The 22,622-nt window shown below is 47.2% G+C and overlaps 1 protein-coding gene across 1 annotated transcript in view; it reads left to right on the top strand.

The window, feature by feature from the left end:
• FBXO7 (F-box protein 7) overlaps positions 1-22,622 on the top strand; it is a 119,598-nt gene that overhangs the window by 3,255 nt on the left and 93,721 nt on the right. Inside the window, exon 2 of the mRNA XM_085651959.1 lies at positions 17,872-18,012. Coding sequence (XP_085508085.1) covers positions 17,872-18,012 — 141 coding nt within the window. The remainder of the gene's footprint in view (positions 1-17,871; positions 18,013-22,622) is intronic.

Raw genomic sequence — 22,622 nt, forward strand, 5'->3', positions numbered from 1 at the left:
AAGAACTAAAGGAAGATTGCCTTGCTGTGTGCTCTAAGGGCTGACCTGTTCTGCTGTACAACTGAAGCTGAGGAGGAGAAGGGGTCTTGCTGTGTGCTGACCCTACCCACTTGACCAAACAAGACTTTGCTGTGTGCTGTGTCTTCAACCGAATCTCCAAGGGCCTGAGAAGAGCTGGCCTCCTGTTTCGCAACCCAGGGATAGAAAGGTTGCCAAGAACCCAAGACTCTGCCGTGTCCCCCCTGCGCTGCTGTGTGCCGCAGGGACCGTGGACTGTTCTACCAAGCTTCTCAACATCTGCCTGTGAAGTGGGCTGGCTGCTCTCTGTCTTGCTGGAGAGTGCCGCACTGATCCGGGCCGGACACCGGTTGCCGCCCCAAGAAGACCGACGTGCTCATCGGCACGTGCCTTGCCGCGACCCGGAGGCCTGAAGCAGATCGAGAGTCGTACTTCCCTGCTCTACGAAGCCGCGCTGTGAGTGGCTGACTCCAGTGACGTCGACATCGTCACTGGGGGCTCGTCGAGGGAGTTGTGGAAACCTTGCACCGAACAGCCAGAGGAGCGCTTTTTACAACGAGCGCAGCGACACCGCCGGAGCAACGTAGCTGCCTAAACATCAAGAGCCTATGAACTGATTCATTCTCAGTGAGTATCGAATCACGCAAGAGACTAGAGACTATCGTCTTACGATCCCGACCCACCAAGAAAGCGAATATTGTGAAAACCTGTGATGCTTGATTTCAGCTGCGGAAACTAGATAAAGATATATTATTTTTGATATAACTCACCCGTGTGGTCTAAGTTTGTGGTGTACGGAGGGGGGATCATTGTGGTGTCTATGCGCAAATACCTTACACATTGCCTTGGGGATAAGCCTGACTGCTCGAGCCAAGCTACCTAGAGGGTGAGCAGGGGTTATCTACCGTGTGTGTCCCTGTACCCTGACTAGAAGCAAGGGTCCCTATTTGGTCTAAGGTGTATACCTCTGCCAACTAGAGACCCCCAGATCTAACATTGGTGGTCAGCGGTGCGGATTAGAACCAGTATTTGCACTTGACCTGCAGTGATTCTTCGTATATCACTAGTCTAGTAAGCAGTTGCATTACACAAAGTTTTGGAAGACTATTCTTGGAGGATCGACGAAGAATCATGTCTCTGAATGGAGTAGGTGAGGAGTCGGAATTGCAATTCGAAGTGAAGGAGTTGCTCACATATAAGAAGGAGCAACTAAAGCAATTCTGCAAGCAGCTTGGATGCCCAGTGAAGGGCAGCACCAACAAGACGGAGCTACAGAAAGCTCTAAGGGCCTAGTGGGAGGCCAAGAATGGCGCAACAGAGGAAGCTACTGGAGAGGATGGTACACCGGAGCACGGATTTGGATCCGATGATTTGCCAGTGAATAGGCCAGCGTCGAGGGCTGGCAGCACCCATTCCAGTAGGGGCCTTTCTCCAGAGGAGCTGGAGGAAAATCAGAGGATTAGGGCCCATGAGATTGAACTTTTTAAGCTCAAAGCTCAAGCGGAAGAAAGGAAACTGCGCCTTGACAGTGAGAAAGAGGCGGAGGAGAGGAGGAATGCTCTCGCTTTGGAAGAGAGGAAACTCCAGTTGGCTCATGAATTGAGCATGAGGGAGCTGGACATTAAAGCCAAACAAGTGGAGTCCAGTCCGAATGGTGGCAGCGCACAACCAGTACAGGCGGGTAAAGTATACATACCGAAAGATTTGGTACAGAATTATCAGAGGGGTGAGGATATCTATGCATGGTTTAGATCCTATGAGCTTGCCTTGAAGATGAATGAAGTGCCTGAGAAGAGTTGGGGGGCAGGTTTGTGGAAGCATTTTGAGGCCTCTGGGAGGGATGTCTTAGCACCCTTAGAAGCGGCAGGGACCTTAACCTACCCCACTATGAAGGAGGCCTTATGCCTCAGGTATGGGCTTACACCAGAACAGTACCGCCAGAAGTTCAGGAACTTCAAGAAACTTGATTCGAGTACTTGGGTGGAGTGTGTGAGTATGTACACGCGTGCACTGGAAGGTTGGATAAAGGGCAGCAAAGTAACTGATTATGTGGGGTTGTGTCACTTGATTAGTTGGGAGCACTTGAGTAGTCTATGTGTTCAGAGCTGCGCCAGCATCTTTTAGACAGCAAGTTAACTGATCCCAGTGAGCTTGCTAAAGAGGCAGACCGCTGGACTAGTACCAGGGTCAACAAAGGGGTGGTAAGTATGCCAGCCAAGGGTGGACAGGGTCCCCATCAGAAAGGTGGGGAGGACAAGGGTAACAGTAAGGAGTTCTCTAAAGGGCCCCAAAACAGTTCCCAGGAGAAGGAGTCCCAAGCCCCCAAGCCTAAGAGGTCTTGGCCCCCTAAGGGCAACAGACCACCGCCTACTTGCTATGCTTGTAGGGAAGTGGGCCACATAGCCCCTAACTGTCCCAAGAAACCCCCAGCACCAGCTGCTGCTCCAGTCCCAGGGCTAGCTAGTGTAGCTTTGGGAGGGGATTTTATTTCCAGTGGGGAGGAGGGATTAGCTATGATGACCCTTGTCTCGCTAGGAGACCAAGAGATGGTCCAGGATACCTTGATACCCGCGAACACTAAGAAATACGGGCAAAAGGTGACCATCAATGGGAGGGAGATAGAGGCTCTGAGAGACACCGGGGCTAGTGTGACATCTGTCAGGTGTTAGTGGGTGTCTGAAGAGCAAGTCATTCCCAATGTGCTCCGCCCAGTAGTGGCGCTGACACTTCAGTGCGCCTCTGCAAGATGGCGCGGGTTCCCTTTACATGGGGGGGGGAGTCTCTGGTACCTTGGAAGTCTGTGTCAGTGATGCCTTGCCGGTAGATTGTCTGTTGGGTAACGACCTGGAGAGTTCTCCATGGAAGGACGTAGAACACAGAACTCACTTGGAGATGTTAGGACTGCCAGCGTGGATCTGTGTAGCCACACGTGCCATGACAGCCAGTAAGGGTGGATTAGTAGAACCGGAGCCTGGAACAATGGCCCAGGAACCTGTCAGGAGAGGAAGGGGCAGAGGGCGCGGGAAACCGGCCCCCACTGTTCCCACGGTCCAGGAGGAAGCAGAACCTGAGGGGGATGCCCTGGAATCTACAGGGGAACAGGTGGCCGAACTGGGAGAATTGCCTGAGCTGACCCATTGGCAGCAAGAGGGTGGTCCCTCCAGGGAGGAATTCTGCCAGGCTCAGGAGTGCCCTTCTCTCGTTGGTGTGCGGCAGCAGGCTGCAGACCAGGCAGCGGGCCTAGGGTCCAAGGAACATTTGATTTACTGGGAGGAACACTTGCAACACCTCTGCGAAGTGTTGAGGGCCCTGCAGAAGGCAGGCCTCACTATCAAGGCCAGTAAGTGCCAGATAGGGCAGGGATCGGTGGTGTATTTGGGACACCAGGTGGGGAGCGGCCAGGTGGCGCCCCTACAGGCGAAGATTGATACCATTCTGGCTTGGGAACCCCCCAAGACGCAGACAGAGGTGAGAGCCTTTCTAGGACTCACCGGGTATTACAGACGGCTCATCAAGGGATACGGCACCATTGTTGCCCCCTTGACAGAACTAACCTCTAGAAATCAGCCCAGGAAAGTGAATTGGACCGAGGCCTGTCAAACTGCTTTTGTTGCGCTGAAAACTGCAATGTGCACAGCACCGGTGCTTAAGGCGCCTGACTTTTCGAGTGAGTTCGTAGTACAGACAGACGCTTCAGAGCAAGGCGTGGGAGCAGTACTCTCTCAGATGGACGACGAGGGCGGGGACCAACCTGTAGCTTTCATTAGTAGGAGGCTACTCCCCAGGGAACAGAGGTGGAGCGCTATTGAAAGGGAAGCATTTGCTGTGGTCTGGGCCCTGAAGAAGCTGAGGCCCTACCTGTTTGGGACTCACTTCCGTGTTCAGACCGACCACAGGCCCCTCAGATGGTTAATGCAGATGAGGGGTGAGAATCCAAAACTGTTGAGGTGGTCCATCTCCCTACAGGGAATGGACTTTACGGTGGAACACCGTCCCGGTACAGAGCACGCCAATGCTGATGGTCTGTCCAGGTTTTTCCGCCTTAGTGATGAGAACTCCCAAGAGGGTGGGTAGTTCTCCCCACTTTCAGCTGGAGGGGACACGTGTTAGACCTGACATCCTTGGCGTGGGTTTTCCCCTATCTTTTTGCCTCTGCGACCTGGATTTTGACGCTGTGCTGGATTTAGTTTTGCTGGTTTAGATGCTTTGGACACTCGGCCACTGCTAATCAGGGCCCGAGTGTGAGTGCTCCCTGTGTAAGATATCTTATTGATTGGATATACCGGATTGGCATATCTGTATCACCAGGAAGTCCCTAGTAAAGTGCACTGTGTGTGCCAGGGCGGGTGATGACAGATGCTACTAGTGGGTCTGCAGCGCTGGTTGCGCCATCCACACGAGTAGCCCTAAAATGGTGTCTCAGGCCTGCCGCCGCAGGCCTGCCGTAGTCCCCGGACTGCCATGTCACCCTGGTCGGTGTCCACACTGACTAGGCCTAACCCTTCCCTTTTTGTGCACATCAGTCATCCTCTATGGAAGGCCCGAGGTACCCCCCTGGGCAGGGTGCAGTGCATATAAGAGGTAGCGCATGTACTGGTGCAGGTACCATGCGCTGGTAGTGAACCGCGGCCATTTTGCGTGTTCACTGCTGCAAGGTTATCTTGCTCCAAAGGCTAACATGGGGGAGGCAGGTGCCAATGGCTATCGGCCTATCTTCTCATAGGAACAAGATAAGACCTGAGTATTTGATATCCCTGAGCTCAGCATTTAATAACACATCTTTTAGGAGAGGTTGTTTCTAAATCCTGAGTTGGAGGACAGTACTTTTTTAGAGTGGCTGTTCTCTTGTCTGACCCTTCTGTGTGCCTGGGCGCGCTTGTGGATTGACTGTCTGGCTTGAGAGTGACAGGGGCTGGGGATCCCCCGGGAGGTTGGCTGAGTCAGCCCTTTGCTGAGTACCTGCATTTGCAAGTAGAGTGGAGGGAGGAGGTAGCACCTGGGAGTGAATAGGGATGTGCCTGCCTGCCACAATACTGGCTCCACCTCCCGCTGGGCGGCTGACGACTCTGCCCCTCACTCTAAAAGAAAAGGAGAAGCCAGGAAAAACAAAGTGCTCCAGCGACACCCAGAACTGGATCAGACCGGGCTCAGGACCCACTTGCACAAAGACTTTTAGGGGTATAAGTACAAGACCCCTGACAACAGATTTTTAGATTCTACCATCAAGAGGAACCTCTGCTGAAAGACGGACCGCTGAAGAACTAAAGGAAGATTGCCTTGCTGTGTGCTCTAAGGGCTGACCTGTTCTGCTGTACAACTGAAGCTGAGGAGGAGAAGGGGTCTTGCTGTGTGCTGACCCTACCCACTTGACCAAACAAGACTTTGCTGTGTCTTCAACCGAATCTCCAAGGGCCTGAGAAGAGCTGGCCTCCTGTTTCGCAACCCAGGGATAGAAAGGTTGCCAAGAACACAAGACTCTGCCGTGTCCCCCCTGCGCTGCTGTGTGCCGCAGGGACCGTGGACTGTTCTACCAAGCTTCTCAACATCTGCCTGTGAAGTGGGCTGGCTGCTCTCTGTCTTGCTGGAGAGTGCCGCACTGATCCGGGCCGGACACCGGTTGCCGCCCCAAGAAGACCGACGTGCTCATCGGCACGTGCCTTGCCGCGACCCGGAGGCCTGAAGCAGATCGAGAGTCGTACTTCCCTGCTCTACGAAGCCGCGCTGTGAGTGGCTGACTCCAGTGACGTCGACATCGGCACTGGGGGCTCGTCGAGGGAGTTGTGGAAACCTTGCACCGAACAGCCAGAGGAGCGCTTTTTACAACGAGCGCAGCGACACCGCCGGAGCAACGTAGCTGCCTAAACATCAAGAGCCTACGAACTGATTCATTCTCAGTGAGTATCGAATCACGCAAGAGACTATCGTCTTACGATCCCGACCCACCAAGAAAGCGAATATTGTGAAAACCTGTGATGCTTGATTTCAGCTGCGGAAACTAGATAAAGATATATTATTTTTGATATAACTCACCCGTGTGGTCTAAGTTTGTGGTGTACGGAGGGGGGATCATTGTGGTGTCTATGCGCAAATACCTTACACATTGCCTTGGGGATAAGCCTGACTGCTCGAGCCAAGCTACCTAGAGGGTGAGCAGGGGTTATCTACCGTGTGTGTCCCTGTACCCTGACTAGAAGCAAGGGTCCCTATTTGGTCTAAGGTGTATACCTCTGCCAACTAGAGACCCCCAGATCTAACACGTATCCTTTAAAGAGGGAACATAGTAGAGGTAAAGCAGTTTTTAAAATAACAGTACGCGTCTGATAGGAGGTTGCTTTACTCCTAAACTACATTCAACCTCTGGCAAATATGCTCATAAATGGAAATCAATTTAACAAGATATAATTTTCTGTGAAATTTACCTTTTTGGAGATACTGCTGGGACGAAAGAACTGCAACCGGTGCCAGGAAAACAATAGGCCCCAAATTCACATGATGCCGGTCCAGGTGCTTAGTGTTTGTTTATGTATGTTTAGCGGACCAGCGCCGGATTCCATCTGTAGCAGGCCGGTTAGGTGTTGGGCATGTGGTTTGGCCTCACCACACAGAACCCCCAACAGAATATTCACATACATTGTGGTTGTATTATTGGCAATGGGCCCCGAGTGACCATCTGCCCATTTATTATCATCTTGGACTGAGCCCGGCCCTCTGCGTGAGGAAATTGATACTTTGTAGTGCAGAGGCAAGGTGGCACTCTACAGCTCTCCCATCTTTTCAAATGTTCTTGCATGAAAGAAAATCTGGACAATTGAGCCAGACTCAAGTCTTTCAGTCTCTGACTGGGGACCAGGTGTGGCTGAAGACCATACTTCAGGCTCCGGGAGATGTCATCTGTCCCATGCCCAGCAAGCCGGGGACCTTCTTAGTTGCATGTGTCCATGTGAGGGTGACGTGGGGGTATTTCTAGTGCTTGCCCTTTCAGATGCTCGTTGAGTTTTACATCTCCGCTGGAAGATGGGGGTCAGGGATACTCTTCCTCGGCTTCAGCATTCTCCGAGCCGTCTATGGAAGCTGCCACCTATTTTAACCATGAGATGTTTCTGGTGATCACCTCCTTGCACTGTGACCATGGTTCTGTTGATTTTAATCACTTCCCATGCTTCAGTCTCATAAGGGGTTCAAAACTTCCACCCAGGATGTCTGTGCTTCATGAGAACCGATGCTCCGATTTGTAGAGTGGGTTTGCCCGGCGACACTGACTGGCCTTGTCATTGGTGGCTCTTCTCAGTGATTGTGTAGCTTCAACATCCATGTCTGCCGGTTGCCACTCCGTGTCAGCCAGGATGCTATCCCGTGTCGACTTCCTAAACAGTAGATTTGCAGGATCCCAGTTGATCGTGCTGTGAGGGGTTTGCCGGTACACCCATATGAACTTGTGCAGGCAGCATTCAGCATCCTCGCCGAGTTCCAGCCCAATCTTCAGAGCCTGGTTGAGTGTTCTCATGAATCTCTCTGCCTCCCCGTTAGCCTGAGGCCACTGCAGGGTGATTTTTCCAGTGGTAAATAACCAGAGGCTCTATTTATTCTTTAATGTCATGTCTCTGGAAGGGTGGCTTGTTGTCCGACTTCACTTTGTCAGGAAGGCCCATCATTGCAAACATTTTCTTCAGGACTAGCTTGATGTGGAAAAATGCTATGGAAGATACCACCTCTACCACTGGGAACTTTGTGTGCGAGTCCACTATCACTACCATGATCTGTCCTTCCAGAAAGCTCCCAAAGCCAATATTAACTTTCGACTAGGGCTGGTGACTGGGTTTTTCTGTCGGAACCAGAGCCATGATGGTACATGAGTGACAGTTGCGTACCTTGTTATCAACCTTCCCCATCCTTGCCTGGGACCCACCACCTTACCTCGCAAGCGGCCTTCGTTTTCGCTCTCCTTGGTGCGACAGGTCAACCACACAGCCCCATAGGCGCTTTGGCATCACAGTCTGCTGCCCGCGCAGCAGCAGGCCATCTTGGCTTTCACTGAGTTCACCACTCGCTCTCAACAGCTACTGCTGGGAAACTCGCTAGTCCGGTGTCAGTCCGAATCCCATCTAGGAAACTTTGCCATTACCTGTTGGCTAGCGCTTCTTTCACTCATGTCAGGCTTCCGTCATTCTTGGTGGCTTCAATAATCTCCTGGAGAGTCAGGGCCTTCAGGCAGGCATCACTCACGATCATCTTGATGAACTCTCTGGTCCCTTCCTCTTCAGCCTGCAGATTCCTCACTTCTAGAGATGATGGATGCAGGGACAGGTAGTCCGTGATATACCACCTCAAAGGCTTTGGGCTGTAATTGTTCAGCCCACCTCTTGATCTGTGGAGGGGCTAGTTGAGTGGTGCCGACAAACAGTGGAAGAAGCGGTTTGTGGTCTGTGACAACCTTGAGCTCAAGGCAGCAGAGGTATAAATGAAAGTATTGACAGGCCCATTTAATGGCGAGGGCCTCACTCTCAATCTGAGAGTAATGGGTTTCCATTTCCGACAATGCCCGACTGGCATACGCTACAGGGACCCACTCTTGGTCCCTTCCTTCCTGCATGAGGACTGCGCCTAAGCCCACAGGGCTGGCGTCCACTATTAGTTCAGTCTTCCTCTGATAGTCAAAGTACGCTATGGTGCCTTGTCAAGGAGGGCCTCTTTGATGGCCCGGAAAGCCTTGTCAGCTGCAGGGCTCCAGTCCCATGGAACAGTGATGCGAGTAAGGGTCCTGCAATCATTGCAAGATTCAGAATAAATCTCCCACAATATGCCATCCCCAGAAAACTGCAAACTTCCTCGGGGTCTGAAGTACCGGTGCTTCCTGGATTGCAGTCGCCTTCCTGGGATCAACTTTGAGCCCTTCTCGGGAAAAGATGTATCCAAAAAAGTCTACGTAGCTTTGATAAAATGAACATTTGTATTTGTGCAAAGTCAGGCTGTTGTCTGCTAGGCATTGAAGGGTAGCCCTCAGGTTTACATAGTGCTCCTCCAGGCTTTCTGATTATATCTGGATGTCATCACTCCGGTTAATGGACGGACCCCTGCAGTCCAGAGCGGGTTTCTTTGATGGCGTTCTGAAACACCTTTGACACAGACAAAATGGCAAAGCTCATGTAACACCGAAGGCCGACATGCGTGGGAAAGGTTGGAATGTAGCGACTCGCAGGGGGTAGTTTCTGTTGGTGATTAGTTTCAGTTCTAGCTTAGAAAATCTTTTTGCCCCATTGAGGTCGGCTACAATATCGTCCATCATTGGCATTATATGGTGCTGCAGCCTGATTGCTTGATTCTGGAGCCTTATGTCTACACATAGGTGCATAGCGCATGGCTGCTTTCGTTTTGGTGCAATGACGAGTGGAGTCACCCAGGGCATGGGGCCATACACCTTCTCTATAACCCCAGGTAACTCCAACGCCTTCAACTCTCATTCCACCTGCGGCCTTGTCTACCTTTTAGCTTCCATAGATTGTGGTAGAGCTATGGGAACTCAGATAGGAGTGCATCGGCATGCAACTCGTGCACCTGCTTTAAAAAGAATACCAGCTCAAGATCTTCAGTTGTATGGATGGTATCCAAGCAGTGTTCCCTTTTCGCCTTCGGTGACATGGAATTTCGCCCTTGTGAGATGCCCATTGCTTGTGAGGTGCACTTCGATTGTTCCTCGTAGCAGCAGGGGCTCCGTCCCTCCTCACATGTATATCTTTGCCCAGCTGTGGGTGAGTGGTGGGTGCGATTTTCGTATTATTCGGAATCCATTCCATTCACTGATGCTCTGGTGTCAATGAGTGTGCTCATCAGAGTACCGTATATGTGGACCACACACTAGCGCCCGGCCCTACTTCTTAAGGACACCATAAAGATTTCGTCTTCATCCTCGTCCTGGAGAGCTCGTGACTAACTAGCTCTCCCGCCTCTGCGCTGTCTTCGAGCAACAGTTGTCGCAGGGCTGCACATGTTCGTTGTTGTGGCTCAGGTGCCATTTGGGTCTCCCACTGCGACACACCTTTAAGGATTGGTTGACTTTCTAGCATTTCAGGCATGTTTTCTCTTTGGCAGTGTTTGCACAAGCCACTTTGTGTTCCAGGCTACAATTCCCACAGCTACCCCCAGGCTATGGGGTTGGCATTTATCACGCAGGGCCTGGGCTTTGTTGAATAGTGTAGGCCTGTTCCAATTTGACGTTCGGTACCTTCTGGGGGCGAGAAGCAGGCCAGGCCTTGCCTAGCTCAGAGCTGCTTCCATCTCATCACCTCAGTTATTTTATAGTATGTGTGAGCAGGCTATTATGACTATATCATCCAGCATGATCCCTGGTTGGCGGAAGACCAGGCGCTGGGCGACCGACACCCCTGTATGATTTGCGGCCGGATCTCCTCGTGTTAGTTTATGTTGGTGCAGGTACTTGCTAACTTCCTCAATCAGGCATAACACACAACCATCGACTCTGTGCTAAGTTGGAAGGCTTGGCGTAATTGAAAGCGTTCATACTTGGGGTTGAAGTGTTGGTTGAGGATGTTCATGGCCTAATTGAAATTGGTGTCATCCCCAATATTTGATAGCATCTCAAAGAGTTCATACAACTCCGTACCCCGAAGTGCAGGATTAGTGATTGTTTCACAGCCCCATCCGTTTTCACAGCCCCATCCGTTTCTCGCTGAAATAGTGTTGTAGGCGCCCAATCCATGAACGCCACCTTGGCACTACTGTGGCGTCATCCAACAATTCGCTACAAGGTGACAGTGGCATCACAGAAGCATGGACATACGGGTATGGATCCATGAGTGCTTGATTTGGAGGGTTCTGATTCTGCTGTTACTCACTTATGCTTCTGAAGCCTCAGGTACGTAGTGCTGAAACTGAGGTATTGCTTGGGCCAGAGGTGAGGGTGCGCAGTGGTCTGGAAGGGCAAAGTAGCAGTGTTAGAAATGGGGGGCTCTAGTTAGCAGAGGTTTGCACCTTTGTCCAAGTATGGACCCTTATTCTAAAATAACCCCTGCTCACTCCCTTGGTAGCTTGGCATGAGCAGACCGGCTTATCTCAGAGGCAGTGTGTAAAGAATGTGTGCATGCATACAGTAACACAGTGAAAACACTACAAATGCACACTACATCAGTTTAGAAAAATAAGCAAACTTTATCTAAACCAACAAGATCAAATACAACAAAAATCCAACATAAAATACTATACAAATAGTTACTGTTCCAAATACCCTTTAAATTGCAGGAAAAACGTGACAATACAGTTCCTCCGATTCGGTAGCTCCGTCCGGGGCTACAGCGATACTGCATACAACAGAGTCTTACAATTCCAGCCTACCGCGTCGATACGGGTTAGCTAAATAGTCGACAGACTCGGAGACGGTATCTTTTGTTGTTGCGGCCGGCACGATGGTGCAAGCTGGTCAGGGCCAACCACTGGGGTTGCGATGTGAGATGTAAGCGTTGCAGCTCGGTGCAGGCAGCGGCTTGTTGATGGAGTCGGTTAGAACAAGGCTTGTGTTGCAGGGTGAGAAGGTGCTGGCAGGTCACGATGCTTCGACGGAGCCAGTTGATATTCGAGTCGGGCAGCACAGAGTCGATGACATCAGTACAGTGTGTAGTGAAGCGGTGTGGAGTGCGATGCCCACAGGACGGTGTGCAAGCAGTGGCTCGTTGACTAAGTTGTTGTGACCAGGGAGGCGGTGCCCCTATGGTGCCTTCAGGACACGGAATCCTGCGACGGACTCAATGGCCGAGACGGTTACCCTTTTCTTTGGTGCAACTGAAACCAGAGGTTCCAGAGACGGTGCCCAGAAGCTTGGTGAGGTCTTGGATGTTCCTGAGACCTCGTGAACAGGAGGCAAGCTCCACTTCAAGCCCTTGGAGATCTTCCTGAAGCAGGGGCCACAGCCCACAGCAAAGTCATTCTTTCCTTGGCAGAAACAGCCACAGCAGGCCATCCTCAGACAGCACAAAGCAAAGGGGTAGTACTCCTCCATCAGTTTCTCCGGCTCTTCTCCTTGGCATTGGTTCCTCTGATTTCCCAGCAGTGATCTAAAAGTCTGGGGTCTGGGCCCCTCTTTTTATACAGCAAAATCCTTTGTTCTCTGGTGGCAGAGAAGCCTTGTGCTCAGTCAAAACCAGTTCTGTCCTCTGTGGTGCAGCTTCCTGGCAGGAGGTGGAGACAGCATTGTGTCAGGCTGACCAGGCCCATTCAGCTGAAAGGGAACCTCCTCCCCCTACTCTTAATTGCAGCCCAGGTCTATTCAGCCCAGCCCTGACTCATCCAGACTCTCTGGAGCCGATGCTCATCCCCAGCCCCTGTCTCTTCCAAAGCCAGACAGTCAATACACATCCTAGCAGAGGCACACTGGATGGCTAAGCAAGAAAATACCCACTTTCTAAAAGTGGTATTTTCAGACACAGAATGTTAAAATCACCTTCACTAAAGGATGCATTTTAACGTTCTGAGTTCAGCCATACTAAGCTTTATTGTTCTACCTTGTTCCCAGGGGTTAGTTATATTTATAAGGTGTTATAAGCAAACTCCCCATTCTATCCTATGGGAACAGGTAGCCTTGCAATAGTGAAACATGACATTTACAGTATTTCACTATCAGGACATGCCACACACACCAGGGCATGTCCTACCTTTTACATACACTGCACCCTGCCCACATAGGGTACCTGGGCCTACGTTAGGGGTGACTACCATATAAGGATAGGGTAGGGCCTGGCATGTGGGTGGCCTTGCCAAGTTGACATGGCAGTACTAGGCTGTACACAGATACTGCAGGGGCAGATCTGAGTCACATTTACAGGCTGCTGATGTGGGTGGCACAATCAGTGCTGCAGGACCACTTAGCAGCATTTGATTTACATGCCCTGGGCACACAAAGTGCACTGTACTAGGGGCTGACTAGGAAATCAAATATGTCTATTATGGAATCACTAATCCATAACTATAATTTACAAAGTGAGCACTTGCACTTTGGCACTGAACAGCAGTGGCAAAGTGCCCAAAGCATCTAGACCAGCAAAAACAGAGTTCGCACACAGCAAAAACACCAGAGGCAAAGGCAAAAATACAGGTGAAACCCACGCCAATAGTGCCAGGTCTAACACGTGTCCCCTCCAGCTCAAATGTGGGAAGAACTACCCACCTTCTTGGGAGTTCTCTTCTCTAAGGCAACCAATCAATAACCCATATAGACACTCATGTAGCTACTGACCAACCCATGCAGCAGCTTACACAACAGACAGACTGATACAGACATTCACACAGTTTAGTCACTAACCCATGCATTCAGTAAGACACATTTAATCACTCACTTATACAGTCAGTCACGCACCTACTAAATTCTCCATCCAGACACTTGTACACCCACTCATTCTCCAATACACCTTGGCATATATATATATGAAGCATATTTAAACTTTAAAGAAACACAGTCACTGGATGATGTCATCAGTGATGTCATTTGAGATGTCATCAGTGATGTCACGTAGCCATTCATTACATGACTGGATTTGAATTAAGAATAATCTATAATAATAAACCTTACTTGGATAACCTCTCAGTGAGACAAAAATACATGGATGAGGTTTTCACTTTTTCATATGATTCAGTGAAATCTCGATGGATATTCTGTTCGCAATAGCACACAATGCTCACAAGATCAACTTCTGGACATCTGAGGTAAGGCACACAAAGACACCTTTATTAACTCTTTATACACTGAACCGACAGACATGAACAACCTCCTGAGAGTCAATAGTTCTCCTCCCAGAAGCCTGTGTGACAGTCTCCCATATGGGAAATTCCCAAGGATTAGGCAGAACTGTTAAAAACAAATCCTCTTTGCAGGAACATTCTGTTTAACAATCAAATAAAATGACGTTAAGAGGATACCTCCGAAGAAATTGGTAAGAACTCCGATGAGCCTGGTTGCCACAGAGAGAGTTGATGTTTGAAAAAAGAATGGATACCACCACACTACTACTAGTTTTTAGAAAATCAGAAACCAAAATAGGCATATTTTGTCCACTTTGAACCAATACAGGAACACCATAAATGTGGAAACTGCCCTCCCTGACAATAATTATAGCATTTAATTTTCATGTAAAAAAGTAATGCATTTCACTTTCTCTAATTTCAAAACCAAAAATGTTCTGTATGGAATCCTGTTAGGAAGTTTACAAAAGCATTCGCTTTGTTGGGCTACACGGTAAATTTCCCTAAGAATATTAGAAGACTTGCCTCTCTGGGCCTGCTACTCGCCAAGCGGGAAATTGCCAAGCGCTGGGGGGGCAGGACGGCCCCCACGGCCAGGGCGTGGCTCACGGCCATGGCTTTCTGCAGCACGAATAGCGAAATCTACTCCAGTCTCCTCCCCACAGTGGCGCGACCCAAGGACATCTGGGGCCCTTCTAAAACATATATCGCAAACCTGCCTAGCTCTTAACCACCGCATTCAAGTTCCGGGATTGTACCCACGGGGGTGGAGTAGACTACACGGCGCCAGAGTTACGTTTGTGGGGGGGTCATGAGGTGGGTGTGGCGCTGTGCTCCTCCTTCCTATGGGTCTTGTGATGTTGATTGCACAGACACTGACCATTGCAGGAGTGTGGGTCGAGGATAAAGGTGGCATTGAACATCGAGTGGTGGCCCTTGGTCCGAGATTTTCCTGTTTGGGTTCGTGCGGGTGGGAATGACGGGTTGGTTGATGGGGACCTGATGCCCGATGCCATGCTTATGTGGTATTTATTGTCTAGGAGGCGAAAATGTCGTAGTGTATCTCTCAACCAGATATCTATTGATCACACAGCCGATGTCTCTGTATTGTTGTGTTTTTCAAACATAAATAAATCTTTAAAAAAAAAAAAAGTTTACAAAAGCATTGACCGGGGGCGGCTCCTCCGTAATGGCAGAGGCTCGTCGTCTCACTGCCAGTAGATGATAGATAAAACGATAATAAAACCTTGTTACTATCGTTTTATTTATGTCGGAGTGTCTGTGCTGCTTACTTGGGAGGGACGGGACCGGGCCAGGGCAGAGAGGAGGAGTGGTATGTGCACTTATAAGTGTGCACGTCAATTTGGCCAACACTCTTAAGCTGTACAAACTAACATGTGCACTTACGTTTCTCCAACTCAGCTGTGTTGCACAGCCGGGTGGAGAAATGCCACAGGCTCCAAAGCACTGTCTGAGCGGCAAACGAGACTGCTCAGACCAAATCCTGGTGCTGCTCTCATAGCATGAGAGCAACATCGGGATTGGATGGGGAGCCTGTGCATTCAGGCCCATCCATTTTCGGAAAGGGAGAGGAGCAGGAGCAATGAGGCGGTCACATCAGGAGCGGAGCGGCAGGTAAGTGATTTCAATGTATTTATTTTTTATTTCCCAACCCCCTGCCCGCCGCCCTACCAGTTTTGATTGGCAGCAGCCGCCACTGACATCGAACAGCACCGATCAAGGACATGATCCAATGAAAGTTTACTCCAACCCTATAGTTCAAACACCAGGTTAATTGAGTTAACTTACTTAGAGTCTTAGCGCTTCATAGGTTGCCTGCAGGTCAGTTTTCTTAGCTAATCCTTTATCTGGTATTCCAATTGAAAAAAATGAGAGACTCTTTGACATCTGTTGCAGGCAGTGAGCATGTTTCTCTCTAACAATATTTTAGTCCATACCTTATGGATTCAAGGAGTTAAAAAATGAAGCAAATAATTGCCATCTTTACTGGGCGTATAAAATGGGAATGTTGGGAGCAACAGTAAAGAGGACTCTTAGATAATATGGGTGAAGTGTAGATGGAAAGACATAGCAAACAAATTAGTGACAGAGAAACTTCTAAAAAGGAGAGAAGGAGGACATATTGAGTGTAAAGGGGCAAAGCAAATTAGGGTGCTATTGTGAGAGTGACAACAGAAAAGAAAAGGACAAGAGGACTGAGTTAATTGGCTCAAACTAGGAAGATGTAAGGAACGCTCTATAAATGTGTTAAGCAAATTCTAAAATAGATTTAAATTAGAAAAAAAGGAGCATTACACGCTCCCCTTTTTTCACACTGATCGCCGTTTTTGATGTTATCACTAATGACATACTATGATGGTTGGAAATATCAATAATTGGGTTGGTGAACAAGAATATTCTTCTGCGTGCACGTTTTGTTGGGAAAGGAAGGATAATGATTGGTGAGTGAAATAAGAAGTTGTGCTTATTGAAGTTCTTGTACTAGTAATTAGTGGCTTGTGTGTCTCCCTCCATGAGTATGTGCATGACCTGCCTGATGTAGCATGTGCAGCTTGCTGAATCCTTTTCAGGAAGTTGGGTTGGAGTGCTAAGTTATCCATGGATTTGACAGACTCCACTGAGGTGCATGGTAACAAAATATTACACACACTTTTTACACTGGCTCCATCATGCAGAGAAATTAAAATCCTTCATCTTACCAGAGAGCAGGAACAAAGCTACTTTTGAGTGCCTTCATATTTGCTACTGCTGTTGGTGTGTTTTTTGATTTTTTTTTTTTAACGGGTTTCATTTTCTAAAATTGCAGATAGCACTTAAGACTCTCCTTCCAGTCTGTGTCCAAGTAACAATTGTTTTTCCCATCAAGCTGTCCATATGCAAGCTTAAATCATTCACCAGTTACATGCCAACCGTCTGGGTATGTGGCTAAGCACCATTTCGCCTCCCGCTATTCAGAGAGCATTGAGGATCCATGGTGGCCCCAATATGTTTTTCCGACAAAAAAGATGGAGGTTCCCTTATTTATCAATCAGGGACGGGGTTAGTTCAGTTTTTTTATGTTGTCAAATAGAGACTCTCAATTTGAATCGGTGGCACCAACGAACATATTTAAATCCATTGGCCAATACCTAAGGCTTATTGTTGAGTGGACTATTCTCATTCCCTCACAATTTGAAAAATTGTATGTTATATGGACATCCTGTGAATTGATTGAATTTCGTTTAAGACCTAAAGAATGATCTAGAAAACTGTCCTGAGGAAGGTGAACGATCCACTTCTCACCGAAACGCAGCGTCGACTTGTTGTTTTCTTTACATTGTTTTGTACAGTATATTTTTTTTAAATGAAATGTTTTTAATTAAAAAGATTTTTTATGTTATGTTTTTAATCCTGAATATGCACCAATTTTGAATACCTTTTATTTATTGAGATATTTGTGTGTTTAGTTCTCTATAGTTGGTTGTTTCAGTACAATTGTTCTCCATTATATATTGTAATAACTATAAACTACTCTGTCACTCAACTTCTGTTTTTAGACTGCCCTAGAAAGCTTGTTATAATTCTCAGTTTTTTCTTGGGACTCCGTGTTCTTTTCTGACCCAATATGTTTTTACCATCATCCCTTCGTACCAACACAGTGTAGAGTGAGTAAGACAAAGTTACATCGACGACCCTCTCCGCCGCCATGTTTTAAAACAGTACATCATTCAGCCTGCTTAACGCCTCTGCTTCCCTTCACCACAAAGAACGGCGGTGGCTGCGTGACAGTTGTGGGCAGCGGATCAGAAAGTATTAAATAAGATATCCTTTGTTTTTCATATTGAACTTTTTTAAGCCAGTCTGTCTTTATCTCTATTAAGGCTGTCACTTGGAAGAAATAATGTTCATACCTTTGATCATAGTGCATTCTCTTATGTGGTGTAATAATCTATTAATCTCAAGTGCTATTTTTTTTTAATCGAAGGCCGACATTTAGGTACGGCTCTCATTGGATCAAGTCTAGACTGTTGCATTATTTCCAGAGCCATTAATGGAATATGAGGCGTTGCTTCCTTGGTTGAACTCCATTCTTCTGATTTCTACCCACAGTGATCCCTTGTTTAAGAGAATGAAACTTCGTGTTCGGGTACAGAAGCAGACCTATCGGGTGGAACTGGAGACAGAAGAACCCACCCTGGAGGACCTAAGCAAAAATATATCGGAGTCTCTTCTGCCCTCCTTAGGCTGCAGGTAAATCCTGATGAAGCAACTGTTCTTCACAGTCTAGCTACACTACTGCCCATCACTCGTAGCAAAATGCATCAATAAAGCTACCGTTTTCTTTACCTTAACTTTGAATTAGAACATTGGAATGTGGAGCACTCCATTGTAGACAATGGAGTGCTCCATGCTTCTATGGGCTGGTAAAGGCCCGCAGAGCAACATTCCAATGTTTTACAAAAGCCTCTCGAAGCTCGAGGGGATTTAAATCTTCGAGAAGCCTTTGTTTAATTTGTTAGAACATTCTGCCCTCTAGTGGCAGAATGTTCTAATAGCCTTATAGCCCTTCGTAGCAGGGCTATACCTCTATTAAAGTCCCGCTGCTTTTGTTAAAGTCCCTCGCCTTCGGCTCGGGCCTTTAACGCTGCAGCGGGCCTTTAATAGCCGGTACAGCCCGCTACGGCGGGCTATAAGGCTATAATAATTAAAGCTAAAGTTTACTGCTTATGCTTTGGATTCTTGAAATTAACTTTTTCTTGTATAAATTCTCTTTATACTACCTTTATCTCTACTTTCTCGGATCGTCATATTCTGTTGATCTGGCCTGCTCTCTTGATTTGTATATATACTTTTTGCTGTGGCTTGAGCGCTAGTGCATGGATACCGCTTCACCCCCTTTTTTATTCAACATCCATCAGAAGCGCCTCTGTGAATATGTTCTGGAGGGAAGAAAGGGCCTGACGCACAAATACTTTTTTGAGGTCACAAATGTCCCGATTCACAGAATCTGGCCATTTGAGACCACAAACTGGCTTTTTGCAGTGTACAAAAGGCAAATTAGGCCTCTGTAACTCGTTAGCGAATCACGATTTGCGTTTGCTACCAAATACCAATTCTGTATTTGGAAGGGGGATCCCTTCCAAATACCAGAACTGAATGGTATGTATTTTGCAACCAAATTCAGCTCGCAAAGCATTTTCTTTCACAGACTACGAACTTGTAGTGTTCACCCATTCCCAAATGGGAAGGAATCCTCTGAGGACCCCTTCCCCTTTGAGAATGTTTAGCTAAATATTTTTTAAGAGAAGGCAGTGGTTCCACAAACCACTACCTACTCTTAAAAAAAAATGAAACTTAAACGTTTCATTTTTTTCTTTTTTGAAAAGCATCCTGTTATCCTTTAAGGAAAATAAGCTTAATGAAAAAAATACATATATGTTTTGCTTTATTAAAAAGCAATCGTAGACATAGTGGTCTGCTCACCCCAGCAGGCCCTCCTCTTCTGATCGTTGCGATTCTAGTGGGGGCAAATTACAACTTACTGTATTAATATTCATGAGGTAGATCGATATGTGACCTTCAAGGAATCCCTATTTTAAAATAAATAGTTTCATACATTAGGAATAGCGAATTCCTAATTGCCATTTCCAGATACCCGCAATTAGGAAATTGCTAATTCTAATGTTAGTACATCTGGCCCAAAGTGTGTTAATTACAAATAAACTATCTCCTGCTGATTATTTTATAGGTGTTTATCAAATTTATCAGTACTTGTTTTAGCAGACTTGTAGAAATTATCAGCAGAGTGAACCTTGAAATTTAACCCTGTGACTTTGTTTTATAGAGATCGCTTCACTGACTGTGAATGAGCCACATCCCTACATGCATACTATAGCCTTATAGCCCGCCGTAGCAGGCTATACCGGCTATTAAAGGCCCGCTGCAGCGTTAAAGGCCAGAGCCGAAGGTGAGGGACTTTAATAATTCAGCTGGACTTTAATAGCTGATATACCCCAGCTACGAAGGGCTATAAGGCTATTAGAGCATTCTGCCACTAGAGGGCAGAATGTTCCAACAAATAAAACAAAACCTTCAGGGAGCGCGAGGTGATTCAAATCCCCTCAGGCTCCCTGAAGCCTTTGTTCACAGCCAGAGCTGTGAACAAAGAAACATTGGAATGTTGGAGCTCCGGGCTTACACCAGCCATTATAAGCCCGGAGCACTCCATTGTTTTCAATGGTGCTTCCAACATTCCAATGTTCTAATATAGCCTTATAGCCCGCCGTAGCGGGCTATACCGGCTATTAAAGGCCCGCTGCAGCGTTAAAGGCCCGAGCCGAAGGCGAGGGACTTTAACAAAAGCAGCGGGACTTTAATAGCGGTATAGCCCTGCTACGAAGGGCTATAAGGCTATTAGAACATTCTGCCACTAGAGGGCAGAATGTTCTTACAAATTAAACAAAGGCTTCTCGAAGCTCGAGGGGATTTAAATCCCCTCGAACTTCGAGAGGCTTTTCTAAAACATTGGAATGTTGCTCTGCGGGCCTTTACCGGCCCGTAGAAGCACGGAGCACTCCATTGTCTACAATGGAGTGCTCCACATTCCAATGTTCTAATTATTCATATTCAGTACTTTGCATTATATTCATACGAGTTGTCCAGTCTATAATCAAAAGTTCCATGCCTTTGGATGCGAGTCCTTGCTCCAGTCTAGTCTTAGTGAAAGAAAATCGTTATGGCCTTGACCGACCCTATTGTTTCCACCATGGTATTGAGTGTAGCCCCCATTAAGATTATAATAAACTGATCTGATTGTGAAAGGAATAGTTAAGGTTTAAAAGGACTTGGGTGTCCTTTATATTAAAGGCTACAGTTTTGGTAACCGCTACCCTTGGGAATGAGGGGAGATGCAGGCCTCACTTGGGGATAGGCCCATCAAACTAACAAATCATGGCTGCTGCTGAGAAATGGAAGACTTTGAGAGAGAAAAGCAAACTTGCTATTGACAGAGTATTCAGAGGGAGAGAGGTACGTTATTCGGAGATTCATTGGTGCACTGAATAGAATATTTTAGTATTAGACAAGATACTATATGGTTAAGTATATTTTGAGAATGAGAGTTCAATATAAATGTAGCCAATCAATCCTGTAGTTGATCAATCCTGTATTTGATCCTGTATATAAATTGAAAAGTTGCTTTTTAATATGTAAAGTTGAAAATCTTCTATAACACTTGTTTGTGAGTTGAAGAAAGGAAATGTAAACCTCTTGTGCCTATTCATTTAGCACAGTGTAAAATGCAAGACACTACGCGTATTATTCTTGAAATTAGTGTGCATTTAAGTTAGACTCCTTTGAACTACTGTACCTTTAATAGGTAAACCTAAATGTTTTCGGCCTAACTCTACCTGAATGGTAATTACAGGCTAAATCTAGGCACCCCACAATTTTCAGACATGCTTCAAGGGTAGATATCCCCTTTTGAAGATTCTTGCTTTGAGGTGAGGCCTGCATATGAATGATTATAGGATATGCCCCACAACTGGGGAGACATGTTGATCCCTAGATTGGAGTCTTCAGTGTTGAGGGATCTGCTTCTGGTATGAATCTGAATTTGAGGGGCGAGGTAAAGACTTGCTTTTCAAGACATTTGCATGTTGAGATCCACTTTTGAGTTTCAATCGTTTTTCCAAGGCTAAAGCCAGTACAAATAAATTGAGGATGACAGACCACTGAAAACACTGCTCATTTACACTTTTCAATGTTAAGAAGTAAATATCGCTAATGGAGCAATACAATAATAAATCCTTCGAAACAGGGAAGAGGAAGAAAAGTGAAACAAAGTAAGGGGTGGTTGTAAGGAGAGCAAGAGAGATTGAAGGCATTTAAAAGGATGGAGTAATAACATTCATGTTGTGCATGCGGCTTGCATATACTCATCAGCTATCCAATCCCATGTCATCAGAATAACGAGAGAGCATTGAGTGATCATCCATGAACAAATGCCAGGTTAATACGTTGCATCAACAAACACATTTCTATTTAGTTCATTACAGTTCGTCTAGGACCAATTGAACTTTCTCGACCTGTGTAACATTTAGGTCTTAATGTTGTACCAGACTCTGTCTTGCAGGGTTCCAGACCATAGCCCTTATACCTTCCTCTGAAACATCCAGTTGGTTGTCCAGCAAGTTCAACACGCCATTTACTTTGCCCCTGAACCGTTTAGTCTTTCACGCACTTATTCACACCACTCATTTCCACTCTTTTTTGCAGTGTGGGTGCCAGCCCCTTATCCTGGCTTCAATTGCTTTCAGTTTATGTACACATCATTAGTGGATTTCTTGACCTTCTCCAATTTCTTCTATTTGGAGTCTAATTCTTCCATGTCCATTGGCCCAAGCAGTAACTGATTCTCTATCCTCAGTCCTGAAGATGAAGTTAAAAACTGACTTTTTCCACCTCCAGGGTAAAGCACAAGGCCCTTGAGGTGGAAAGTCAGTTTTCAACTTTTTGTGGCCGTTCCCTACCATTGTGTCCATTTTCACATAGGAGGTAGGTCTGTGATCCTCCCAGTGATAGGAGCTACTACTCTTAAAGCCTCTCCCCCCCCCCCCCCCCATCCCCCCCACCTTGCCCACTCCAGTCCTCGCCTTAAGCCAGGTTGCTTTTTATAGCCACTGACCCCAGTTAAGCTAGTGACAGAATCACTTTAGAGGATAGCCACATTAAGTCCTAATGCGGATGGGGTCCAGATCTCTCTATCTCGCTCTGTCACTCTCCCGCTCTGCTTTGAGTAGTCAAAGACCCAAATCATGACTTGGTGTACTGAACCAGTGAGGAGAGTGTCCAACTTGCTT

Source organism: Triturus cristatus, chromosome 4_1 (assembly GCF_964204655.1).
Source record: "Triturus cristatus chromosome 4_1, aTriCri1.1, whole genome shotgun sequence".
In the NCBI taxonomy this organism is placed as follows: domain Eukaryota; kingdom Metazoa; phylum Chordata; class Amphibia; order Caudata; family Salamandridae; genus Triturus; species Triturus cristatus.